This window comes from Saccopteryx bilineata, chromosome 2 (assembly GCF_036850765.1).
Source record: "Saccopteryx bilineata isolate mSacBil1 chromosome 2, mSacBil1_pri_phased_curated, whole genome shotgun sequence".
Classification (NCBI taxonomy): domain Eukaryota; kingdom Metazoa; phylum Chordata; class Mammalia; order Chiroptera; family Emballonuridae; genus Saccopteryx; species Saccopteryx bilineata.
In genome coordinates this window covers 358,582,481-358,605,027 of record NC_089491.1, presented here as the reverse complement: position 1 = coordinate 358,605,027, position 22,547 = coordinate 358,582,481, and the positions used below count along the sequence as shown (strand labels likewise).

Genomic DNA, 22,547 nt, shown 5'->3' with positions numbered 1-22,547 from the left:
TTAGTTGTTCACTGATCACTTTCTCATATGTGCCTTGACCAGGAGGCTACAGTAGACCAAGTGACCCCTTGCTCAAGCCAGTGACCTTAGGCTCAAGCTGGTGAGCTTTTGCTCAAACCAGATAAGCCCACACTCAAGCTGGCGACCTCAGGGTTTCAAACCTGGGTCCTCCGCGTCCTAGTCTGACTCTATCCACTGCGCCACCACCTGGTCAGGCTCCTGTGGCTTCTGAGCTTGGCACTTCAGGTGGCGAATGTCTCTATGTGTGCGTGGGGGTGGGGAGAGATAGCCATGGGCCAACCACAGGGTTCTGGACCCCTTTTCCCAGAAACTCCCACTCGGCTGTGAGTTCTACCTCAGAGTTAACCCCAACAAGACTCCTCAGCTGTCCCTTGCTCACCAGCTGGTAGAAGGTGATGTGAGGTCCCTCGGCATCATACAGGAACCACCAGGTGGCAGCAGCCACTGTGGCCAGGCCGACGTACACTGCAGGGAGGGCGAGAGGAAACCAACTACAGAGGACAACAGTGGTTTTCTGGAATTCAAGTCCCCTCCCTCATAATGCCCTGAATTTCTGTCAGGGAACCACCCTCTCCTTCTCTAGGCCGTGCAGTCTTCAGACACCGACCCTCAGTGCCAGTGGTGGGCGGTGACTGGCGATCAGTGATTGGCTAAGAGATAAACAGGTAACCCAATTTGGGCCAATAAGAACAGGCCTGAGACTTCTATCATACAATGGAGGAAGTAGGATAATAGGCTCTTTCTTCTGTCAAATTTGGGATTGTCATAAAGGAGGCAGGAGGTCTGGAGCTGCAACAGCCCTTCCGCCACCACAAGAAGCATGGGGCTGAGGTAGAGCCAAATATGCCACACTTTTGTCTGAGGCTCCGATCCAGCCATGCCTGAGGCATGCTCTAGCCTTTTCAGTTACTTTTGGCATAAGCCAGGCTGAGTCATCCTGTCTACGATTTGCAAGCCTAACTGCCACAGGGTCTTAGGAAACTCCCGAAACCTCACTGAGGGCGGGGCCCCCACTTACCTCCAATAGCCAGATACCTAAAGAAGAGCCAGCCACTGATGAGGGCCTCGCGAGGGTTCCGGGGCAGCTTCTCCATGATGTCCAGGTCCGGTGGGTTGAAGCCCAGGGCTGTGGCTGGGAGACCATCTGTCACCAGGTTAACCCAGAGCAGCTGCACAGGGATCAGGGCTTCAGGCAGGCCCAGAATTGCCGTGAGGAAGATGCTGGAACCAGAGTCATAGGCTCTAGCCCCCACAGATGGAGGACCCAGCTCCTGCTCTGCTCCATAGCCTGCCTTGCTCTGCTAGTTCTGATGTGTATATGCAACTCGGTCTCACACTGAGCCACCCCTGCCTCCCCCAGTCCCAGCCCTGGAGCCTGGACATATCTGCTCTTCAGGCCTCTCCTATTTCGGATATAGTCCTCTATTTTATCTTTTTTAAGTAAATTTATTGAGGTGATAGTGATTAACATAATTACAAAGGTTTCCGGTATATAATTCTACAACACATTTCTGTTCACAGTATTGTGTTCACCCCCAAGTCAAGTCTTTATCCATCACCATTCACTCCCGACACCCTCCTCTTTAGGGGATACACATGTGGGCAGTGCATGCCTAAGCATTTACACATTTGTTCACAGACATGAGCAAAGACCTTGAATGGGCCACATAATCTCACAGACACAAGCAAACACCGACACGCTTGCCCCCACGTGCAGAGATGGAGAATTTACATGTGTCTAGACAAATGTGTGTTCACCATTCCCCACAGCCATCTTTCACATATGAACCTAAGCATGTACACAATTACACACCTACACAAATCCTCTGTGCTTGAACTCACACCCAAAGATGCATCAGAACACACACGCACACACGTACACATACTTCTCACGCAGGTACACACATCATATGTACACTACATGGACACACACAGACACATTACTGCCCAAAGGTGGTCTAATTCTCCCATCTTGTGTGACTCTGAAAGTGTAAAGGTTAGGGCTGGGAACTAAAGGATGAGGGGACTTTTTAGTTTTTTATCTCCTTAGGGACTGGGGCACACCAGGGCCTCAAGAAGAACAAGGTGTCCCTGTATTGGACCACCCGAAGTGTGACCCTGCAAGGCCCCAGCCAGGGCATCACATGTCCCTCCATCCCTGCAGGCCTATCCCAGGAACAGGCACTTCCCTGGGCCTGGCAGAGCTGGTCCAGAGGACTGGGGAGAGGCCTCACCAGACGACCTCACCGACATTGGAGGAGATGAGGTAGCGGATGAACTGCTTCATGTTGCTGTAGATGGCCCGGCCTTCCTCCACCGCAGCCACAATGGAGGCAAAGTTGTCATCTGACAGTACCATCTCTGCCGCTGACTTGGCCACAGCTGTGCCGGAGCCCATGGCAATGCCAATCTCCGCTTTCTTCAGGGCTGGGGCGTCATTCACGCCATCTCCAGTCTGGAGGCCAAGTCAGGTGGGTTCAGACCTGAGAAAGTTCCTTCTACCTCCCCAACTCCTCTCAACTCAGCCTATCACCAAGCTTAGAGGCTGTCCCCAAGGAAGCAGACTGAACAGAACTGTCCCCAACTGAACAGAACAAATGGTGAGGTCATGAGCTTAGAAACCGGGCTGGGAATGAGGCTAAACTGAAGGCAAGAAGTGCGAACAAGGACAAAGCTGAGGAGCAGATCAGGTCTTAGGTTGGGGAAGATGGTGAGGTGGGATGGGAATGAGGGCGGGTCAACGATGAGTGCAGGGATGAAATTTAGTTTGGAAGTAGGGCAGAAGATAAAACTGAAGTTAGGGACAAAGTTCAGGTCAAATCAGGAATGAGGTCAAGGTTGTAGCAGAGGTCAAGGGCTAGGTAAGTATTGTAGTCAAGGTGAAAGTTGGAGCCAAGATGAAGGTCAGAGCCAAGACTGGACTCAGGCTCAAGATTAAAGTTAGATTAAGGTAGAAGTCAAGTCAAAGTCAGAGGACAAATCAAGGCTATGGTCAATATCAGGAGTGATGTTATGGTTGAAGTTGGAGGTTACTCAAAGTCAAGATTAAAAGCCAGATCAAAGTTGCGGTCACCATAAAGTATTGGGTTAGGAGAAATCAAGATCAATGTCAGGGATCAAGTCAGGGTCCAAGTCCAAGTCAAAACTAGAACCCATATCAGGGTTGGGCTAAAAGTAAAGAATCAGGCCCTGGCCGGTTGGTTCAGCGGTAGAGCATCGGCCTGGTGTGCGGGGGACCAGGGTTCGATTCCCAGCCAGGGCACATAGGAGAAGCGCCCATTTGCTTCTCCACCCCCCCCCCCCTTCCTCTCTGTCTCTCTCTTCCCCTCCCACTCCCACAGCCAAGGCTCCATTGGAGCAAAGATGGCCCAGGCGCTGGGGATGGCTCCTTGGCCTCTGCCCCAGGCACTAGAGTGGCTCTGGTTGCAGCAGAGCGATGCCCCGGAGGGGCAGAGTGTCGCCCCTGGTGGGCGTGCCGGGTGGATCTCGGTCGGGCGCATGCGGGAGTCTGTCTGACTGTCTCTCCTCATTTCCAGCTTCAGAAAAATACAATAAATAAATAAATAAATAAATAAAAGTAAAGAATCAGATTAAAATGGTTAAAGTCAAGGTCAGGGACCTTCTTTGTGAAGGTCAAAAATAAAGTCAAGAACAAAGTTTTAAGCAATCAAGTCAAGGTTGGTGCCTAGTTCATTATCCAGGTCAAGGCTGAACAACAGGTCAGGATTTAAGTGAAGGCAAAAGACTGGGTTAGGCTGGAGGTCAATATTAATAATTGCCAGGTCAGGGGTGAGGTCTAGGTCAAAAGTGGGATCAGCCTGATCAGGCAGTGGTGCAGTGGATAGAGCAGCGGCCTAAAACACTGAGGATCCAGGTTTGAAACTCCAGGATCACCGGCTTGAGCTTGGAGTTGCTGGCTTGAGCATGGAATCATAGACATGACCCCATGGTCACTGGCTTGAGACCAAAGGTTGTTGGCTTGAGCAAGGGGTCACTGGCTCAGCTGGAGCTCCCTGGTCAAGGCACATATGAGAAAGCAATCAATGAAAAGCTAAAGTGCCACAATGAAGAATTGATGCTTCTCATCTCTCTCCCTTCCTGTCTGCTTGTCCCTGTCTGTCTGTAAACAAACAAACAAACAAACAAACAAGTACATAAAATAAATAAAATAAAAAATAAAGTGTGATCTGTACTGATGTCTACAACTTTGAAATGCATTTAAGAAAAGATGGATTAGGCTCTGGCCAGTTGGCTCAGTGGTAGAGCATCAACAAGGCATATGGAAGTCCCAGGTTCTATTCCTGGTCAGGGAACACAGGAGAAGTGACCATCTGCCTCTCCTTCCCTCCCTCTCCCCCTTTTCTCTCTCCTCTTCTTCAGCAAGTGGCTCAACTGATTCAAGCATGTTGGCATCGGGTGCAGAGGATGGCTCCGTGGAACCTCTGCTTCAGGCATGGTTGTGAGCACGGCCCCAGATGGGCAGAGCATCAGTCCCAGATGGGGTTGCTGGATATATCCTGGTCCAGGTGCATGCAGGAGTCTGTCTCTCTGTCTCCCCTCCTCTCACTTAAAAAAAGATGGATTAAGGATAGACAGATGGGCCTGACCAGGCGGTGGCGCAGTGGATAGAGTGTCGGACTAGGATGTGGAGGACCCAGGTTTGAGACCCCGAGGTTGCCAGCTTGAGCACAGGCTTATCTCATTTGAACAAGGCTCATCAGCTTGAGCCCAAGGTCGCTGGCTCGAGCAAGGGGTCACTCGGTCTGCTGTAGCCCCCTGGTCAAGGCACATATGAGAAATCAATCCATGAACAACTAAGGAACCACAACGAAGAATTCATGTTTCTCATCTCTTTCCCTTCCTGTCTGTCTGTCTGTCCCTATCTGTCCCTCTCTCTGACTCTCTCTGTCTCTCCCACAAGAAAAAAAAAAGGGTAGACAGTTGGATAGGTATGTGGTAAAGCAAGTACAGCAAAATATTTGTAGAATCTAGATGGAAGATATACAGGCAAAATTATTTCAATTTCTTTTTGTGTTTGAGATTTTTGTAACAAAATGTTGAAAAAAACCAAGAATGAAGCAGAGGCAGATGTTCACGGGTTGCTCTTTCCAAGCCCTGTGGCAAGTGCTCCCCCCACTCCTCACGACCTCCCCCAGGCTCCCATCTAGTGGCCTCACCATGGCGGTGATCTCGTCAAAGGACTGGAGGTACTCCACGATGCGGGACTTGTGTGCAGGTTCCACACGGGCAAAGCAGCAGGCCTTGCGACAGGCATTGCGCTGCTCCTCAAGGCTGAGGTCATCGAATTCACGGCCTGTGTAGGCCTTGCCTTCCACGTCCTCCGTGTCCTTGAAGATGCCAAGTCGACGGCAGATAGCTACAGCTGTGCCTTTGTTGTCCCCTGTGATCATGACCACACGGATGCCTGCCTGGTGGCAGCGTGCAATGCAGGCAGCCACCTCAGGCCTCGGAGGGTCCAGCATGCCCACGCAGCCCACGAAAGTCAGGTCCATCTGCAGAGAGGGGGTATATGCAGGTGGGGCCTGGGCCATCCTCAACAGGCTGCCTGCCCAGCTGCTGCGGGCAAATGCACGCTCCAGCCTGGGGGCCCTGCCTGGCACCCACCTCGTACTGTACAAACTTGCTGCAGTCATCCAGCTGCATGTCTTCCTTCCTCGGGGGCGCATCCCGGGTGGCGAGGACCAGGCAGCGCAGCATGTCCGAGCCTGAGCCCCAATCCCGGATCTTGGCTAGGATCTGCTCCCTGGAGGTGGTGTTCAGGGGTACTGTGCGGCTCCCCACTCGGACTGAGCTACAGCGTTCGATCACACTCTCGGGAGCCCCCTGAAGCATGGGGAGAGAGGCAACTCCATCAGTCAGGATCCCCCCAAAACAATTGAGGAAACTGAGGCCCCAGATATAGGAAAGGCCACCCAAGGGGACACACAGCAAGGCAGGGAACAGAATCCATTCTTTGGAAGCTCAGAGTGGGAACAAGTGGGCCCCACTGTGAGAACACCTGAAGAATATGTGGGTCGGGTCACATCCGCCCAAGGGGGGCACCCTTCCCTGACCAGCCTGTCCTGGGAAGTCAGCTGCAGTATTTTAGGGGTGACAGCCCTCCCGCAAGGCCTGCCTGCCTGCCAGCCTGGTGCAGCTGGGATCCCAACTCTGTAGAGGGCTCAGCAGCGGGAGGCAGGCTGGGCCCTGCCTGGGCACCAGAGATAGAGCCATGCTGAGGATGCGGTGGGTGTGGCTCTGGGAAGGTGCCTTGGGGGTGGTAGGCTCCTCAGGGACCTCACCTCACGCCTGATAACAGCCTCTAAACATTCTATCAGTGCCTTCTCTTTCCCCCAAAGGCAATGCTAAGTGTTCAAAGCAGCCCAAGCTCCCCATGCAGAAGCCTTTCATTTCAAAAGGGCCCAAAGCCTCCACTGCAGGGTGAAGTCAGGGCTGTGATTCCTACTTCAGGTGCTGGTGCAACGACAGGAGGTGCTGCGGTCAGAGGTCTGGGTAGGGCTAACTCCTTCCCTCTCTGGATGGAACAAAAAGCACCAAACACAGGCACCACCCACCTCTACACCCCCAGTCAAAGGTTAAGGGCTTCTGAAACCTTCTAGCCTGCCCCTGATATTCAGATGGGGAGACTGAACCCCACAGAGGAGGCTGGGTGACCCCAAGGTCCTATGACGAGGCAGTGCCGCTCCTCTCAGAGCTGGGGCCACGGCAAGGGGCAGGCTCGGCTCCTGTCCCTGGCTTTACCTCCACTGAGTCTGGATCCTGCTCCCAGTTCCCCCAGGCAGGCTGAGCACCCTCGTTCTGGACTCACTGCTTTGTCAGTGGGCCTTACACCTCCCTTAGTCTCCCACAGCTGCAGTCTTTGGCTCTTTAAAGGATTAAAGACCAGGTACCCTCGGGGACCCCAGGTACGCAGAGGCCCCAGGTCAGTCAGACAGGTCCCACCTTCACAAACATCTTGCTTCCCTGGGCCAGCAGGCCAGTGCGGGTGGGTGTGCAGTACGCCGACATAGACTTCCGGTCTCGGGAGAACTCCAGGGTGAACTCCTTTCGCATCAGCTGATTGATTACCTGTGGGGCCCAAGTGGGTCAGGGTGTGAGGGGCAGAGCCAGAGACTCACTGCTTTCTCACCAGTTGCTCAGCCCCAGAACAAGCCTCTTGTTTCCTGTGGGATGATGTCTCTCCTCCCCTGACCCTGGCCTTTGAAGCCCCCATCTTCCTTTCCAGCCCCAGAAATGCCAAAAAGTTATCAATTTCTGACGATGACGTGCACTTCCCAACTCCATCTTTGACCACACCCAGTCTTTTCCTCTCTTTTCTTCCTAGCCAAGTATTACCAGGGTCTGAGGTCCTTCCTCCTCCCAGAGGCCCCCCAAGATTTCATTCTCCTCTCTCCCTTCTCCAGACGCCCCAGCAGGCCCAGCCGCGTGACTGTGGCCTAAACCCCCCACCATGCTCACAGCATTGCAGGCGCCAGCTCGCTCCACCCGGGACAGCACTTGCAGGTTGGTGTCAAACACATTCATCTTCTCCACCAGGCAAATCAGGGCTGTCTCTGTGGCCTCTCCCACCTTCTCATACGTGCCCTTGGCCTAGCAGGGCACAGGATGCAGGGAGTGAGAGGTAGGGTGGCCCTCAGAGGGGCTCCCAGCTTCACCTCCCATTCACTCCTTGCCCTCTGGAGCTCCTTCAGAGAGTCACCTGTAACCTCCTTTGCACCAAATCGTAAGCCCTTCCCAGCCCAGCTTACCTAGGGGCTGGGTGGTGCCTGGCACTGGTGTTCACATTCCCTTCCGACCCTCCCTTTTCCAGACACCAATGGCCTTGCACCCTCCCTGCCCTCTGCCACCTCTTTGCTGGCTCCTGCTCAGGCTCCTTCCCCAGTTTCCTTCCTCCTCCTAAGCCCTGCTGCCTGGATCTTGCTCCCACCTTCTCTCCCTGAGGTCTCATGTGCCTCCTGCCGCCACCACTTTTCACGTGTTCATGACTGCCAGTGCCCAGCGGGCCAAGACGTCTCTCCCGAGTTCCATGCCCACCTTCCAATTGCTGCCCATTGAACTATTCTCTGGGGACCCTCAGGCTGCCTCTCCTCTCCCTACATTTGCCACTTTGGTGACAGTCCCAGCCTGGAAGCAACCAGAGCAACCCTGACCTCCACCCTCTTTTTCATCCAGCCAGTTACCAAGTCCCAGGATTTGGGCTCTAAGTCTCTCTCTGACCCATGCCTTCTCCCATCTTCCTCCGGCCTGGATGACCACATAGGGCTCCCTGGCTGCTGGCTCCCATGTTGCCCTGTCTGATCTGTCCTCCACACAGAAGCCTGAGTGATATTTTCCAATTTAAATCTGACCATGTTGCCTCCTTGCTTAAAACGCTTCAGGGGCTATCTCCTAGCCCAGCCTGGCGTTGGGCCTGACGTGGTATGGCTGAGTCAGGAACACCCTCCTGCATGCTCCATTCCACGGCTCCAGCCACAGGGAAGAGCGGTCAACGCCTAAATCACATCATGGTTTGCTGGCCTTTTCTGGGCCATGCCTTCTGTTTTATACACCCACCCTAAGGGTCCTGCCCCTCAAAGCACAGCTGGCCCGTCAGCCCTTATGTTACAGCCCCCCCCCCCACAGTCCAAGCTCCCCAAGGCAGGGTTCCAAATCCAGTCCAGAAACAGGGAGGGGTGGCAGTGCTTCTGGGGTGTGGTACTCCAGAAGGGCAGGAACCACCAACTCGGGGAGCTTTGAGACTGGGCAAAGAGTCTGTCCTGGGAGCTTGGGCACTAGGAAGATCATCAAAGGGAGTGGGGACCCACCTCGTTGTAGTCCAATGCGGAGTCGTTGCACAGGGCACAGATGGTCGCCAGCTCCACCAGCCCATCGAACTGCCCGCAGCGTACGGGCTGCTCTCCCTGCAGCCTGAGGAGCCAGGCGGTCAGTACACCAGCCTGGGCCCAGCCCCTGGAATGTGCCCACCTTTTGGCCCCGCCCCCAAGAGGCCTCGCCAATGGACAATTCTCAAAGATTTCCTACGTAGCCCTGCCCACCAGGGAACCCCGCCCACCCTCGCCCACCACTCACACTTGGCCTTCGGGAGCATAAGTGGTGCCAGAGATTGTGAACTCATGCAAACGGCAGGCGTCAGCTTCTGCCTCGGCTACAACGAACATCTGGGGATGGGGAGTACAAGGGCATGCTGAGGTGGGTCCTCACTTCCCTCCTCCCTGGGCAGCCAGTCTGATCCCAAGTTGGGTGCCTGTGGGCCCCCTTAGAGCACCCGCCCTTCCCTCCCACGGGCGCAGGGAGATGCAGTATAAGAATACAGCGTGGGGCTGAGGTGGAACCCCTCTGCTCTGCCCAGGTGTGTTCAGTTAGGACTTGTCCATTGGCTCTAAACCCCTGAGGGGTGTGTGTGTGTGTGTGTGTGTGTGTGTGTGTGTGTGTGTGTAACAGAGGGGGGAGGGACAGATAGAGACAGGGAGAGAGATGAGAAGCATCAATTCTTCCTTTCCGCACCTTAGTTGTTCACTGATTGCTTTTGCATCTGTGCCTTGACTGGGGGGGGGGGGCTACAGCAGACCGAGTGACCCCTTGCTCAAGCCAGCGACCTTGGGCTCAAGCTGGTGAGCCTGTGCTCAAGCCAGTGACCTCAGGATTTTGAACCTGGGTCTGCCACGTCGCAGTCCGACGCTCTATCCATTGTGCCACCGTCTGGTCAGGTTAGACTACCCCCCTCCACCCCACTTGAGGGCTTTACAAGACACTTCAATGTTCTGGGGGCAGCTCCGAGCTTGACAGAGGCCTGAACTGGGGCAAGAAGTCTGGGTCCTTGCCCATCGTGCAGCGTGACCCTGCAGAGCATCTGAGCCTGTACTGGTAACTTGGGGAGAAGGTGTAATCAGCATCCAGCTGCCCCTCCTTTCCCTTTAAGGGGATGAGATGAGTTCCTGGTCTCCAAGGCTGGAAACCCACACCCTGTCCTGGGGCGCAGACCCCTCCTGCCCAAAAATGTCTGCAAAGAGTGAGTTCCCGCCCGCCGGCAATGCCTACTGGGTCACCCAGTCCCTACCTGTGCACCTCACAGATGGGAGCTCTCCCCTCCCAGAGCGGCCCGTTTCCTGTGTGTCAGCCAGCTCTGGCAGGGAGACAGTTCTTGCTTCCTAGAAACTTCCTCACTGCACATTCCCAAACCAATGGCCAGCCCAACACCCAGCAGGGGCTCAGTAAATGTCCCTGACTTCACACTCTCCTCCCTGCTCCGAGGGGCAGCCCTCCAGTCAGTACGGTCCCTGAGAAGCCCATCATCCAGCACGTAAGATCTCTACAACTTCCCTGTAACGTGCTTTTCATGTCTTTATTTCAGTCAAGGACCACTCTGTTCAAATGAAGTCCTACTAGGGATTTTAGCGAGTCAGGAGCTACAGAACAGTCAAGCTGCTGGTGCTCCCATTCCCTGCCACAGCCTCTGATGGGCTTTGATAGTGTTTTAAAGTCTCAGATACAGAGCCTGAGTATAAGGCCTGGTGGGCAGATTGTGGGAGCAGGGTTGGGACAGGACCGACAGGGGATCCAGAGACGGGTGGCAAATCCACAACCTTCACCATCCACCCCACCGACCCTTCTGTTCTATGGGCCTGCTTGAGTCTCAGCCAAAATCCATGGAGCATGTGAGCAGCAGGCCCAGGATCTGGGATCAAGTACCAGGGAATGAATAATTCCTGCCCTGGCCCTTCCCAGGTTACTGGAGCTGGTATATCTGATGACAGGCACTGACCACAGAGAGTCACGGCAAAGCAGGACAGAACCTGAGTCTAGGCCCAGCTTGGCTCAGATGCCTCACAGCTGTACTTGACCTCCTCCTGTGTCCTTTACGGTTACTTGGCAGGGCTTACACACCCAAGTGTCAGATGAGGAAACTGAGGCTCACAGATGGACAATGACCTGCCAGAATCCTACAGACCAGAGGTCCTAGAGACACATGTCCAGCCAGACTTTGCTGCTCTGCCTCATGAAACCCTGACTGTTCCCCACCATGGGGCAGCCTATAGGTTTTCTCCTTCATCCCCAGCCAAAAAGAAGCCAGGGAGCGACCCAGTGAGGAGCTCAGCCTGTCAAGCAAGCATCACACAGCAACACCAGTGGGACCCCAAGCTGGCCGTGGACACTGACCCGGCAGACAGACATCTGGTTGGTGGTGAGTGTGCCTGTCTTATCAGAGCAGATGACTGAGGTGCAGCCCAGGGTCTCCACAGAAGGCAGACTCCGCACAATGGCATTCTTGCGGGCCATGCGCCGTGTGCCCAGAGCCAGGCATGTAGTGATGACAGCTGGGAGGCCCTCAGGGATGGCAGCCACGGCCAGTGCCACGGCAATCTTGAAGTAGTACACGGCGCCTCGGAGCCAGGAGCCGCCGTGTGCTGGGTCAGCAAAGTGACCAATGTTGATGACCCACACAGCCACACAGATCACGGAGATGGCGCGGGACAGCTGTCGCCCAAACTCATCCAGTTTCTGCTGCAATGGTGTCCGCTCTGGCTCCATGGCCGCCATCTGACTCCGGATCTTACCCAGCTCTGTGTGCAGGCCTGTGGCCACTGCCACGCCCACCGCCTTGCCAGATGCGATGTTGGTGCCCTGGCCAAGGGATGAGGGAACAGCTGTTTAGCATTCGCTCAAGGGCCTGGGACCCCTGACTCTTTCAGGCCAGAGTAGGGCTCTTCTTCCTCTGCTTGGTTTTCTTTCACTCCATGTCACTTAGTGTTCCTGGACTTATGCAACTATGCAGTATTGAGTTATTGCTGTCGTCCCCAGGATAGTGTCAGCTCAGAGAAGCAGGGACTTGGTGCAGCTTATCCCCCAGTGCCTAGCATGGGGCCGGGCACAGAGCAAGCACCAGACCAACACTGACATTATGATCAACCAGCACAGCATAGCACCAACCCATCAAAATATCCGTAAACAATGCACCCATGCAGGAATGTGACTGATTGTGAGCCCCAGTAAACCACCCATAAATATTTACTGAAGAATCCAGAAAACTTGATCTTAAGTCCATCCATTCCCAAGGCCCCAGGAAAGTCCTGAGAAGTCAGGACTTTAAAGGCCACTGTAAGGGCTAGCCAGCCTTGAGCCTCTGTGTCCTCTTCTGAAAAATGGTCCATCAGAGGCCCAAGACACAGCTGCTCCAAGAAGGCTAATAATTTAGCACCCCTTCAGACAGGTGCACTGGGCTGAGGCTGGAGAGGGTGGGTGCTGGTGGCCGCCTCAGCTTCTCTTCTGCACTGAGAACGCAGCTCCCGCCCCCCACCTGCAGGCCCCTCAGCTAAGGAAATGACCTGCAGTTAGCCAGGGCATCCTCCTCAAAAAGCTCCTTAGTGACAGCTCCTGATTCCTGAGCATGCTCCTTTGAGTATCCTCCTCCCCACCCCGCAAGGCTTCCCTGCATCTAGGCAGGGCACAGTCCTTAGGAAAAGCTCCGGTTCACTTCTGGGGAGGTTCTCTGGTCCATTAAAGCTTTGTGCCCTGGGCCACTGCTGACTGACCCAAGCCATCCTTGTGAATTCCGTGCTCAGCTTCAGGCTGTTGTCGGGCAGCCTGTGAGCATCACTAGTTAAGTCCCTCTGAGGCCACAGGGCAGGTCACTCTACCAGGGGTGAACTCATCTCTCTCCCTGAAAAGAGCTAGGGGGCTTGGTGTTGTGACTTGGGGGGTTGGTTTTCCCATAGGAGAAATTCCTGCCATCCTCCATCACGTTAGCAATGCTCTTCCCTCTAGATTCTCTGTTGAATGACTGTAAGCAAACTCTACCCCTTTGCAGATTAAGGCAGGATAAGCCTATGAGGTAAGAGGAGACGCTCTGGAGTCGGAATGTCTAAATTCACATCCCAGCTCTGCCACTCAACTGGCTGTGTGACTGGGGGCCACTTAACCTCTTTGCTACTGTTTCCTTGCTAGAAAATGCATATTTAAAAAGCCATCGTGAGGTGTAAATAAATTAATGTGGGCACAGCCTTCAGTAAACACAAGCTACTATTTTACGTTATGAATTTGTATATATTGGCCATAATTGATGAGGTTCTTCCCTATAGAGCTTTAACCGATTCATATAAATGTTATTCCAGGCAAAGGCCCAAGGACTTACAGAAAATAGCATGTTCTTCTTGTCCTGGTTCACAGCTCTGGGATCTGGCACGGCATCTGTGTGCTTGGTCACGGACACAGATTCACCTGGTCATGGAATCAAAAGTCAGGAGCCCCATGTGAAGACACACCCATCGGTGCTGGCCCGGCCCCCACTCAGTGCAGCCTCAGGGCCTCACCTGTCAGGATGGACTGGTCCACTCTCAGTGTGGTGGACTTGATCTCAATGAGGCGGAGGTCAGCGGGCACTTTGTCTCCCACTGTGGAGAGAGAATGGCTCGGCCGAGTGTGGCTTTGGGTACCCCTGCCCCAGGTTCCAGGGAAAGCCAGGAGGCCCCAAGGCTGGGGCCGTGAAGTGGGGCCCTAAGCTCTGATCCCTCAGGTGGACCCTGTCCCCTGGCCTACAGTCTCACCTGTCCAACAGGGTTTGGGCCGAATAGCTTTGGAGAGATCTACATATACCACCAGAAAGATGTGCGCACAGAGAGGAATGGGCTCGCTAGCATCACACGATGAAAGGAAGAGACCCCCCAACGTACCCGCCACTTCCACAATGTCTCCAGGGACGATGTCCCGCGCACGGATCCTCTGCACGCCAGGTCGGTAGGAGCGGATCACCTTGCCCATCTCAGGTTCATACTCCTTCAGGGCCTCGATGGCACTCTCGGCATTGCGTTCCTGCAGAACACGAGGTGGAAAGTGGTCAGCCCCTGCCGGCCCCAGCAGGCCGCCCTCCTAGAGTCACAGCCTTGGGGGTTGGGGTGGAGCCGGAAGCAGAAAGACCTGCCGGACTCTAGCACCAGGTAGAGGTCACACCTAGCAGCCCAGCCCCACCCCTATGTCTCCCACCTGCCACACGCCCACGACTGCATTGGCCACAAGGATCAGCATGATGACCAGGGGCTCCACAAAGGCGGTCGTGGTCTCCTCGCCCTCCTCGAACCAGGCCAGCACCTGCCGGGATCAAAGCTGGTGAATTTGGGCTACGCTGTGGGCCAGGGTCTGCTCATCACTTCATTTGTGCCCTGGGTATCCTGTCTGCTCCCCTGCTTTGGGGGAAGATACCCCTGGGAAGCCTTGGGCTTGGAGGGGGCTGCTTGAGAAGGCCTAGGCTTAGACACCGGCCTCTGCAGGCAGTGACCGCCACAGCCCAAGTCCCACGTGCCAACTTTTAGGGAGTGGGGCAGTTGACAGCTGCGGGTCTCACTGTCTGCCTAGCTGTGGCTTTTCCAAGTGTGCCCATATCACCCTTGGGAACTTGTTAGAAATGCCATTCTGGGGGTCCATCCCAGATGTCCTGAGTCAGAAACTCAGGGGTGGGGCCCAGCCGTCTGATTTAACAAGCCCGGATGACCCTGCTATAGAGGCTCACTCTCGAAGTCCGATGGCCAGAGAAACACAATTCCAGCCAGAGCCCAGGCCTGAAGGCAGGGGACCTAGTTCAATCTCATTCCCATCTCCTGGCCTCATTGGGCACTTGTCAGTCCCTCTACTGTGTCAGTATGTCCTTCTGTACCAGCACCCGTTTGGCTCAGCCATTTTAAGATAAAACGTCCTCAGTTTCCACAAGGACAGTGAGTCTCCAGGGGAGCCAGACACAGCTGGTGAGAGAGGAAGAGTCGGTCCCACCCAGGGCCCCTGCTGGGCACAGGGCAGGACCAGGAATCCTGTCCACCCTCAGGGCAGCCATTTGCCTGCATTACCCTTGGGTCCCTGCTGCTCAGTCACTGATGACAACCATGGCCCCTCCCGACCAGCCCACCCTAGCCCCATGGCCGTGCGGGTCCAGGAAGAATCTGGGCAGCAGGGGTGGGGCAAGAGCAAAGGGGAGCAGCAGCCCCAAGAAGGTTGCAAGAGGTTAAGGTCCAAAGTCTTCTGAGGGGCACAGGGAGCCACAGAAAGGGGCTGTTCTTTCCTGGCGACATATGACAACCTCTGGAGATTTGCTTGTCACAACTGGGGGGGTGGTGCCACTGGCATCTGGTAGATGGAGGCCAGGGATGCTGCTAAATATCCCACAGTGCATAAGACAGCCCCAGACAAAGACTCATCTAGTCCCAAATGTCAGCAGTGCTGAGGTTGAGAACGCCTGTGCCAAGACAGGAAAGGGCCGACGCTCTGACAGCCAGGGCGGACAGATGGGAGTGGGGTCCACAGAGGGGGCTGCGAGGGTTCACAGGGACGCTGACATCTGAGCAAGGCAGGGGTGGGCAGGGCCCAGGGGTGTCAATAGCAGAGAGGACAGCCCTGTGCCCAGAGCCTGAGGCTCTGAGCACCGCCCGATTCCCCTCCTCCCACCGGGCTGCCCGATGCCGTGGGATAGGGGACCTACTTACAAAGGAGACCAGGGCGGCCAGCAGCAGGATGCGCACCAGAAGGTCCTCAAACTGCTCCAGCACCAGCTCCCACAGCGACTTTCCTGAGAATGGGAACACGGTGTGAGACCCGGGCCCCCGACCCCCTTCAGAACCAGGACACCCTCGAAGACCACCTGGCCTACTCCCTCTCTCCCATTCAAAGAGGGAGAGCCTTGAGAGGCAGAGCTCAGGGGCTCAGTAAGGCCTCACTCTGTCAGGGAGGGGAGGACACAGCATGACAGTGAATGGCCCCAGTGAGTCTCAGGCCACCCAGTGGCCTCGCCGCCCACCCCAGCACAAGCCTCACCTTCCTCGGTCGGGAGCTCTGCAGGATCCAGCAGTCACGGGAGCCATGAGGAGACAAGAGATGACTGGGTTATGCAGTGGGGCCTTGGAGGATTCTGAGCAGCCCCTCCCTCCCTGCCCACCTGGACCACGGCGAGGGTCTGGACATGCCCCACAGCACTCTGCCATCACAGAATGGATGGTCTAAGCCCGGGCGGGGGACCCCCCACCCCCAACCCCGCTCTGGCTGCGGAAGGTCTGGTGTGGCCTGGCTTACCTTAGGACAAGCCCTTCCAGGCCCTTCAGTCTAGAGGGGAAAGTAAGCAAAAATAAGGGACCCCATAGCCACACAGCAAGTTGGTAGCTGCCTTGCACGGCTCTTTCTCAGATGGCTACCTTGTCCTGTTCAATGTCTCCCACCCTCACCACTCAAATTTCGAACAGGGGGCTTGGGCTGCCTCTGACACACCTGCTCCTCTAGGACCACCAGGATGAGGTCTGCAGCACAGCCCGCCCTCTGCGCTCCACCCCACCCGGGGCGTCCCCAGCATGCGACCCCAGCAGCCAGCAGGCAGGCCCTGAGGAGCCCTGCACGGTTCAGCGCCTAGTGGCCCGGCCTAACCAAGCCCTGCCTCCTCTTGTCCCTTGCTCCTCCGAGGACAGACTCCAGGCCAGCGGCACTGGCATCACGCCGGAGCGTGTCCCACTCTGAGGCCCCACCCCAGGCTGGCTCTCTCTTCCTCCTCCTTCCTGACACAGGTCCTTGCACTGTCCACCTGTTTTTGGCTTGAGTACCTGCCAATCATTTTTCCCATTGGAGCCCTCTCCCAGACCACCTGTTGGGAAGGTCTGGGGTCTGCACCTGGCAGCTAACCCATGCAGAGTACCAGGCAGCCCACTGGACTTCAGGAATCCAGCAGGGAAACATATAACCTAAAAATACACTTTCTAGCATTTTCGCCAAAGTCCTATTTTAGGACAACGGCTGACATTTTCCGTGGAAAATGTAATCTCCAGTGTCCTGAGTTGAGATTAAAATCAAACAGACTTTTTCCTTCTGATCTATTTAGCTGAAGTGAACAGGAAAGGCGGGGGCAGGGCCAAGCCTGGTTTCTGGGCCAGTTCTCCCATGGAGTAGGGTCCTATAGAGGTCGCCTCAGCCACGTTCCAGCCTCCGCACAGAACAGTGCTGACCTCAGGGCACACAGCCGCTCCTGCTGCGCCACCCAGGAGACTCCGAAATCCCTCACCTCCGCAGGTACCTTCAGGGCTCCTGACCAAAGGGACTTTATCTAGAAGTCTCACCTGAACCCCTCCTGCTGTCTCCCTGACCCCTCCCTCTGTCAGGCTCATATTCCCTAGAATACCTTATTCCTTAGGGCATTTTTTTCTGGCAGGAGCAAGGCCTGGGGTTGGGAAGCATGTCCTGGGACAACAGACCAGCTTTAGTCTCCCTCGAGACACCTTCCCCTTACCCCTCAAGTTCTTCCCACACCCTTCGGCATGGGTCCCCGCTTCTGCTCTCTGACCCACAAGCTGGCCCAGGACCCATTCTTTGGTGGCCATTATGCTGTCCCCCAAATACAGCAGGTCCTCGAATGCCATTTGGTTCAATGTTACGTTGTAATGTTGATGAAATGCCACCGGAATTTAATCCTTGTTTCTATCAAGCAGCCTGTGATAGAAATGGTTTTGTTATATATCGTTTTGCCAGTTTCAAGAACCTGTGGACGTTAGCAGAGAACCTGCAGTACTTCTGACTCTCCCACCTGCAGGTACATAGTAAGACGGCACCTCCCAGCCCCCGTGTGACTGGTGAAAGGAAGGACCAGCCTGTTGCACTGAACTGCTGGTGGGAGGCACCACAAGGGTGCCGTGCAACAGGACTTCTGTGGCGATGGAAGTGCCCACAACTGTGCCACACAGTAGCCACCGGCCACAGGTATCTATTGAGCACTGCGGATGTGGCTAGTGTGACCGAGTAACTAAATTTCAAATTTTACCTAATTTTCATTCATTTAAATTTAAACAGCCACATGCGGCTAGGGGCTGCCGTACTAGACAGCGCAGGTCAGGCAAGAGCTTTGCCCGTCTGCCACAGAAACCAGCAACCTATGAGACGGTGTCTGCTCTGTGAAACTGCCTCACAGAGTGCAGGAGACGCAGAGCCCCAGATCACCTGCCACTGGCATACATGCATACATACAGAGTGAGTGCGAAACGACCTCTACTATTTTAAGCCGTTGAGACTTGGCGGATGTTACAGCAGCAGAGCGTAGTTGATCTTGACTGATTTCCCCTTTTCCCCAAACCTGGCTCCTACCACAGCGCTCCCCTTCTACCCTCACCCACTGTCCCTGGGGGAGGCTCAGCCAGGCAGGAGGTCACAGCCGACCTCGCACCTGCTCTCACACAGGCACATACATGTGCTTCTAGTCCTGCCTGAGCAGCTGGCTCCCTGTGGGGCTACGGGCCTCATTCGGAAGATGGGGGTCCACCCTACCCTGAAGGGCTGCTGTGAAGATTATCATTAACATGAATAAGAGCCCCTTACTGAGCACCAGGTGTGTACCAAGCAGTGTGCCAGGTGGAAGGCACCGCGTGCCGGTGCCTGAGAAGGCGCTCCATGACGCAGGGCAGCAGTTACCCTGTATTAGCGCTGAGTGTGCCAGGTGGAAGGCACTGGGTGCCGGTGCCTGAGAAGGCGCTCCATGACGCAGGGCAGCAGTTACCCTGTATTAGCGCTGAGTGTGCCGGATGCCATGCTAGTTCCTTGTGTGCAGTACTCTGTTGTGATTCTCAAACATGAGGAAGATACAATTATTATTCCTTTTTTACAGAGTGGACAACTGAAGCCCAGAGAGGTTGAGTGACTAATTCTTGGTCACCCAGCTGGGAAGTGGAAGTAGCAAGAAGGGTTTTGAGCTCAGGCAGTCTGGCTCTCAGCCCCCTGCTCAGGATGTCCTGCACTAACTCCTAGGCTGTCTTGCCTTCCCACCCTGGTCTCTCTACTTCCCCCAACCAAGGTCACCTGAAAACACCTGGTGTCCCATGTCCTTATTGTTGAACTGGATGGTCTCATCCCATCAACTGGCTCATCCCTCTGTTGTAGCCCCAGAGCCACCAACTAAAATCATCCCTGTCCTAAAGCTCTGCTGTGCTCACAGGGGCTGTTTGGAGGTTACTAGGCCCTGCCAGCACAGGCCTGGTCTGCTGCAAACTCCAAGCCTGCCAAAACCCTAGACGACCAAGTCTCCTCTTATGTGACCGAGTCCCAGGGCTATGGAGCACCTTCCCAACCCCTCTCCAGGAATCCCTGCAAGATGCCGGGTCCCCTTGCTATGTAGTGGCGGGGAGGGCTGAGCCAGTTCACCTGTCAGACACCACTTGTTAAATGGGGAGAATGCCCCACCCTGTCCACCTCTTGGTGCCATCCACCAGGTCACACAGGCAAAGGCAGTAACAGGAGGTACTGCTCCTTCCCAGGTCCCGACTGGGCCAGCCCAGGGGCATGCAACTCCCCGTTCTTCTGGAATAGTAGACCTCTGGACCTCTCACTAATGGCCTCCCCGCTGACCTCTACTCTGGGTCTCTGTTGCCAGACGGAGAGAGCCCACGCCCATAGATGCCTGGTGTGGGGCTGGCCTGGGGGCAGGAGTCTGTGAGTTAGCCTGTGGGTTCTGGGGGGCAAAAGAGGATGTGATCAGAGAAGCTTCGTGGCTTAGAGCAAGGAGTTGGTCCAGAGGGCTTCAGTTCAAATCCTGTTCTATCTCTTGGTAATTCTGTGAACCTCTCTGTGACTCAGTTTCCCCCCCTGCAAAATGGGGAAAATCACAGTAACTACCTCATAAGGGCGGTATGAAGAGGAAATGGTATGCTATGCATAAAACACTCAGAATATGCAGAGCACACAATACACACTCAATAAATATTAGCCAGAACGATAGTTATCAGAATGTAAGCTCCATGACAGCAGGACTTAGTTAAGTGCAGTGTCCCTAGTACCTGGAACAATGCATAGGTGCTCAATAAAAATCTATATATGAATGAAAGACCCTGTCTCTGCCTGGCTTGTAGACCTTCAGTGGCTCTCCCTGGCCTGCAGAATAAAGACCAACCCGAGCATGGCCTTCAAGGCCTTCCTAGATCTGGCCCAGCTTGCCCTTCCAGAATTACTCCCGTATCTCAGACATACGAGATACGGCCACCAGCCAGCCAAGCTAGATGCCTCAGGATCGCCACTGCCTCCCCTGGCATTCCCCCTCCAAGATTTTGCTGGGGCCATGTGCGGGGTACCCTCCTGCATCTCCTCATCTAAACCCCAGCCTCCCAGGAAGGTTTCCAGGGGGAAAGCCCCTCCCTCCCCTGGTCACCTGGCCCTCCTCTCACCAGTCATCAGTACAGGGGCTGCCCCACCTGACTGGAGCACACTCAGGGCAGGGAGGAGCTGAGTCATCCCTGAGTCCACACAGAGCTTTGCAGAATTGTTTACTCAGCCCAGGGCCCAGGAGAAGGCAGGTACAGAGCCAAGGCTGCCCCCAGGATCCAAGCACCACCTGCTTCCCTAATTCCCATCTCTTGACTCCTTCCTTCTCCCTACATTGAAAACTGGTATTACAGCTTCTAAATGTCAGTTCCAGCTGGGAGAGGCAAGTGCTCACCAAGGTCTTCCTCAAAGTAAATTTACAAAGCAATTAAATTGTCACTTGCAGAATAAGGGAGAGGCCCTACCTGGGCAGCCCCGCCCAGCCCACCTGGCCCTACCCAGGTCTCCAGGGCCCACCTAGAGTGGACAACCTGTCCCTGCACTGCAGGGGGCCTTGGGAAGCACATCTGGCTCTACGGGGTCCACAGCCTGCACAGCTGATCTGGAACTACAAAACCCGCGAAGGCTGTGCTCAGCATCAGCGCACCAGCTGTGCTGTGGACAGAGCTGGCCCTGTCTCAGGAAGTTCCACGGCATGGAGAGTTCTGAGGGGGCGGACCTAATGCTATCCCTGGAAGATGCTCAATTTGCCCAACAAGGGCATGAAAACCAGAGTGAAGTCGGAAAGACTTGGGGCTTCCAAATCCCTGCAGACAAGCCCCGCACTCTCAGATTCAAGAGTCATTTCACCTCTGCAAGGCCCTGAGGGGTCTCCTCAGGACGTGGAGGCCAAGGACAGGGAAAGTCTGCCTGAGGCTGGCAACTCAGATCTCTCTCCCTCCTCCCCTGACTGGCCTCACTCCTCCTGGCCTGGTTTCTGCGGGCTTCCCAAGAGTTCCAGTGGCCATTCGGGGCCTGAGCTGAGGGCAGGAGATTCGACCAGAGCCGACACTGCTAGCAGGAATCTATATTCGGACCATCCCTCCCACCTGGCAGCCGAAGCCGTCATACCCACTGCGCAGATGGGCTGTGAGAGGCCCAGGAAAGTGGCTCCAGCCCCATCCCAGCCTCTCTCCCAGCTTCCCTCACTCCCACCCACACCACTGGGCTTTCCAGGACCCTCGGGTATTGGCCTGCCTGACGCAGTCTGCCTCCTGCCTGGCCTCACGTCCAGCAAAGGTGATGGGCAGCCTGTTCACGGACACAAGGAAATCAAATGGCTCCTAAACATATGGGGGGAAAAGCCCAACCTGACTTGGAAGCAGAGAAATGTAAAGTAAAACCACAAGAGGACACTTTTCTATCAGATTGGCACAGATTAAAATGTCCAATAATGCACTGCCTTGGTCAGTTGGTGCAACTTTATGGAGAACAATTTAACAAAAACTGTCAAAAGTTAAAATGCACACGCCCTTTTTATCCAGCATTCCACTTCTAGGAATTCATCCTTCGGTGATATTCACAAGTGTGTGAAATGACATGGAATCAAGGATATGCCTTGTAACATGTGTGACTGCAGAGGCTGTGGAACAACCCAAGCACCATTAAGCACAGGTGAAGCCTTGGCCAGATAGCTCAGTTAGAGTATCATCCTGATACTCTAAGGTTGAGGGTTCGACCCCTGGTCAGGGCATATACAGGAACAAGTTGATATTTCTGTCTGTCTCCCCCCCTTTCTCTCTCCAAAAATCAGTAAATTAAAAAAAAAAAAAAGCACAGGTAAAGAAATGCTGGAACAGCCACACGGTGAAGCCCAGCAAAGCCACTAGGAAGCCCAAGGAAGCTCCCCAGGGCACCATCTCCCAGAGTGATTGTCACATGGAAAGCAGGGGTGAAACGGCACTAGCAATCCACCCTTTTGTGTAAAAAAGACCATAAATCACAGATCCGGATGTGTACATGTGTAGAATATCTTGGAAAGGAGACACAGAAACGGGGACACTGGGAGTCATGGTTGGGGACAGGGCTGGGAAGACTTTACTGTATACATTTTTTATCTTTTGAATGTTGTCCTGTATGTACACTTTTTTTTTAATTCAAAAAATAAATCTAAAGGCTGTAGAAATCCCCACTGCCCTAAGGAAGCTGAGCCTTGGGCACCCGCAGGGAAAGTCAGGCTCACAAGAGGCGAGGCGCAAGGAACCTCCTGCGCCCTCACTGTCCTGTTGGGGCCTCAGGGAACACATCTCTAGGCCAGGGTTGGGACAGGCAGTGTTTGCTGTGCACAGGGGACTCCTGGCTGGTATACTCACAGACCGCACAGCTCTGAGGTAGGAGGGCAGAGTCCCCAGCCCTCGCCTCCCCTGGCAGAATTTGCAAACTTCAGGACTTAAGCAAATGACTTCCTTGTGGTTTTGAGCACTAAAGAC

General features: G+C 54.8%; 1 protein-coding gene across 2 annotated transcripts in view; it reads right to left on the bottom strand.

The window, feature by feature from the left end:
* ATP2A3 (ATPase sarcoplasmic/endoplasmic reticulum Ca2+ transporting 3) overlaps positions 1-22,547 on the bottom strand; it is a 35,095-nt gene that overhangs the window by 9,624 nt on the left and 2,924 nt on the right. For both annotated transcript variants that reach the window (XM_066262987.1, XM_066262988.1), the window contains exons 2-17: positions 15,835-15,852; positions 15,507-15,589; positions 14,020-14,124; positions 13,710-13,848; positions 13,350-13,430; positions 13,172-13,257; positions 11,200-11,664; positions 9,112-9,200; positions 8,847-8,949; positions 7,501-7,632; positions 6,985-7,110; positions 5,647-5,865; positions 5,199-5,534; positions 2,256-2,476; positions 1,040-1,242; positions 401-486 (exon numbers count right to left, since the gene is read on the bottom strand). In XM_066262987.1, the coding sequence (XP_066119084.1) occupies positions 401-486; positions 1,040-1,242; positions 2,256-2,476; positions 5,199-5,534; positions 5,647-5,865; positions 6,985-7,110; positions 7,501-7,632; positions 8,847-8,949; positions 9,112-9,200; positions 11,200-11,664; positions 13,172-13,257; positions 13,350-13,430; positions 13,710-13,848; positions 14,020-14,124; positions 15,507-15,589; positions 15,835-15,852 (2,492 nt within the window). The remainder of the gene's footprint in view (positions 1-400; positions 487-1,039; positions 1,243-2,255; positions 2,477-5,198; positions 5,535-5,646; positions 5,866-6,984; positions 7,111-7,500; positions 7,633-8,846; positions 8,950-9,111; positions 9,201-11,199; positions 11,665-13,171; positions 13,258-13,349; positions 13,431-13,709; positions 13,849-14,019; positions 14,125-15,506; positions 15,590-15,834; positions 15,853-22,547) is intronic.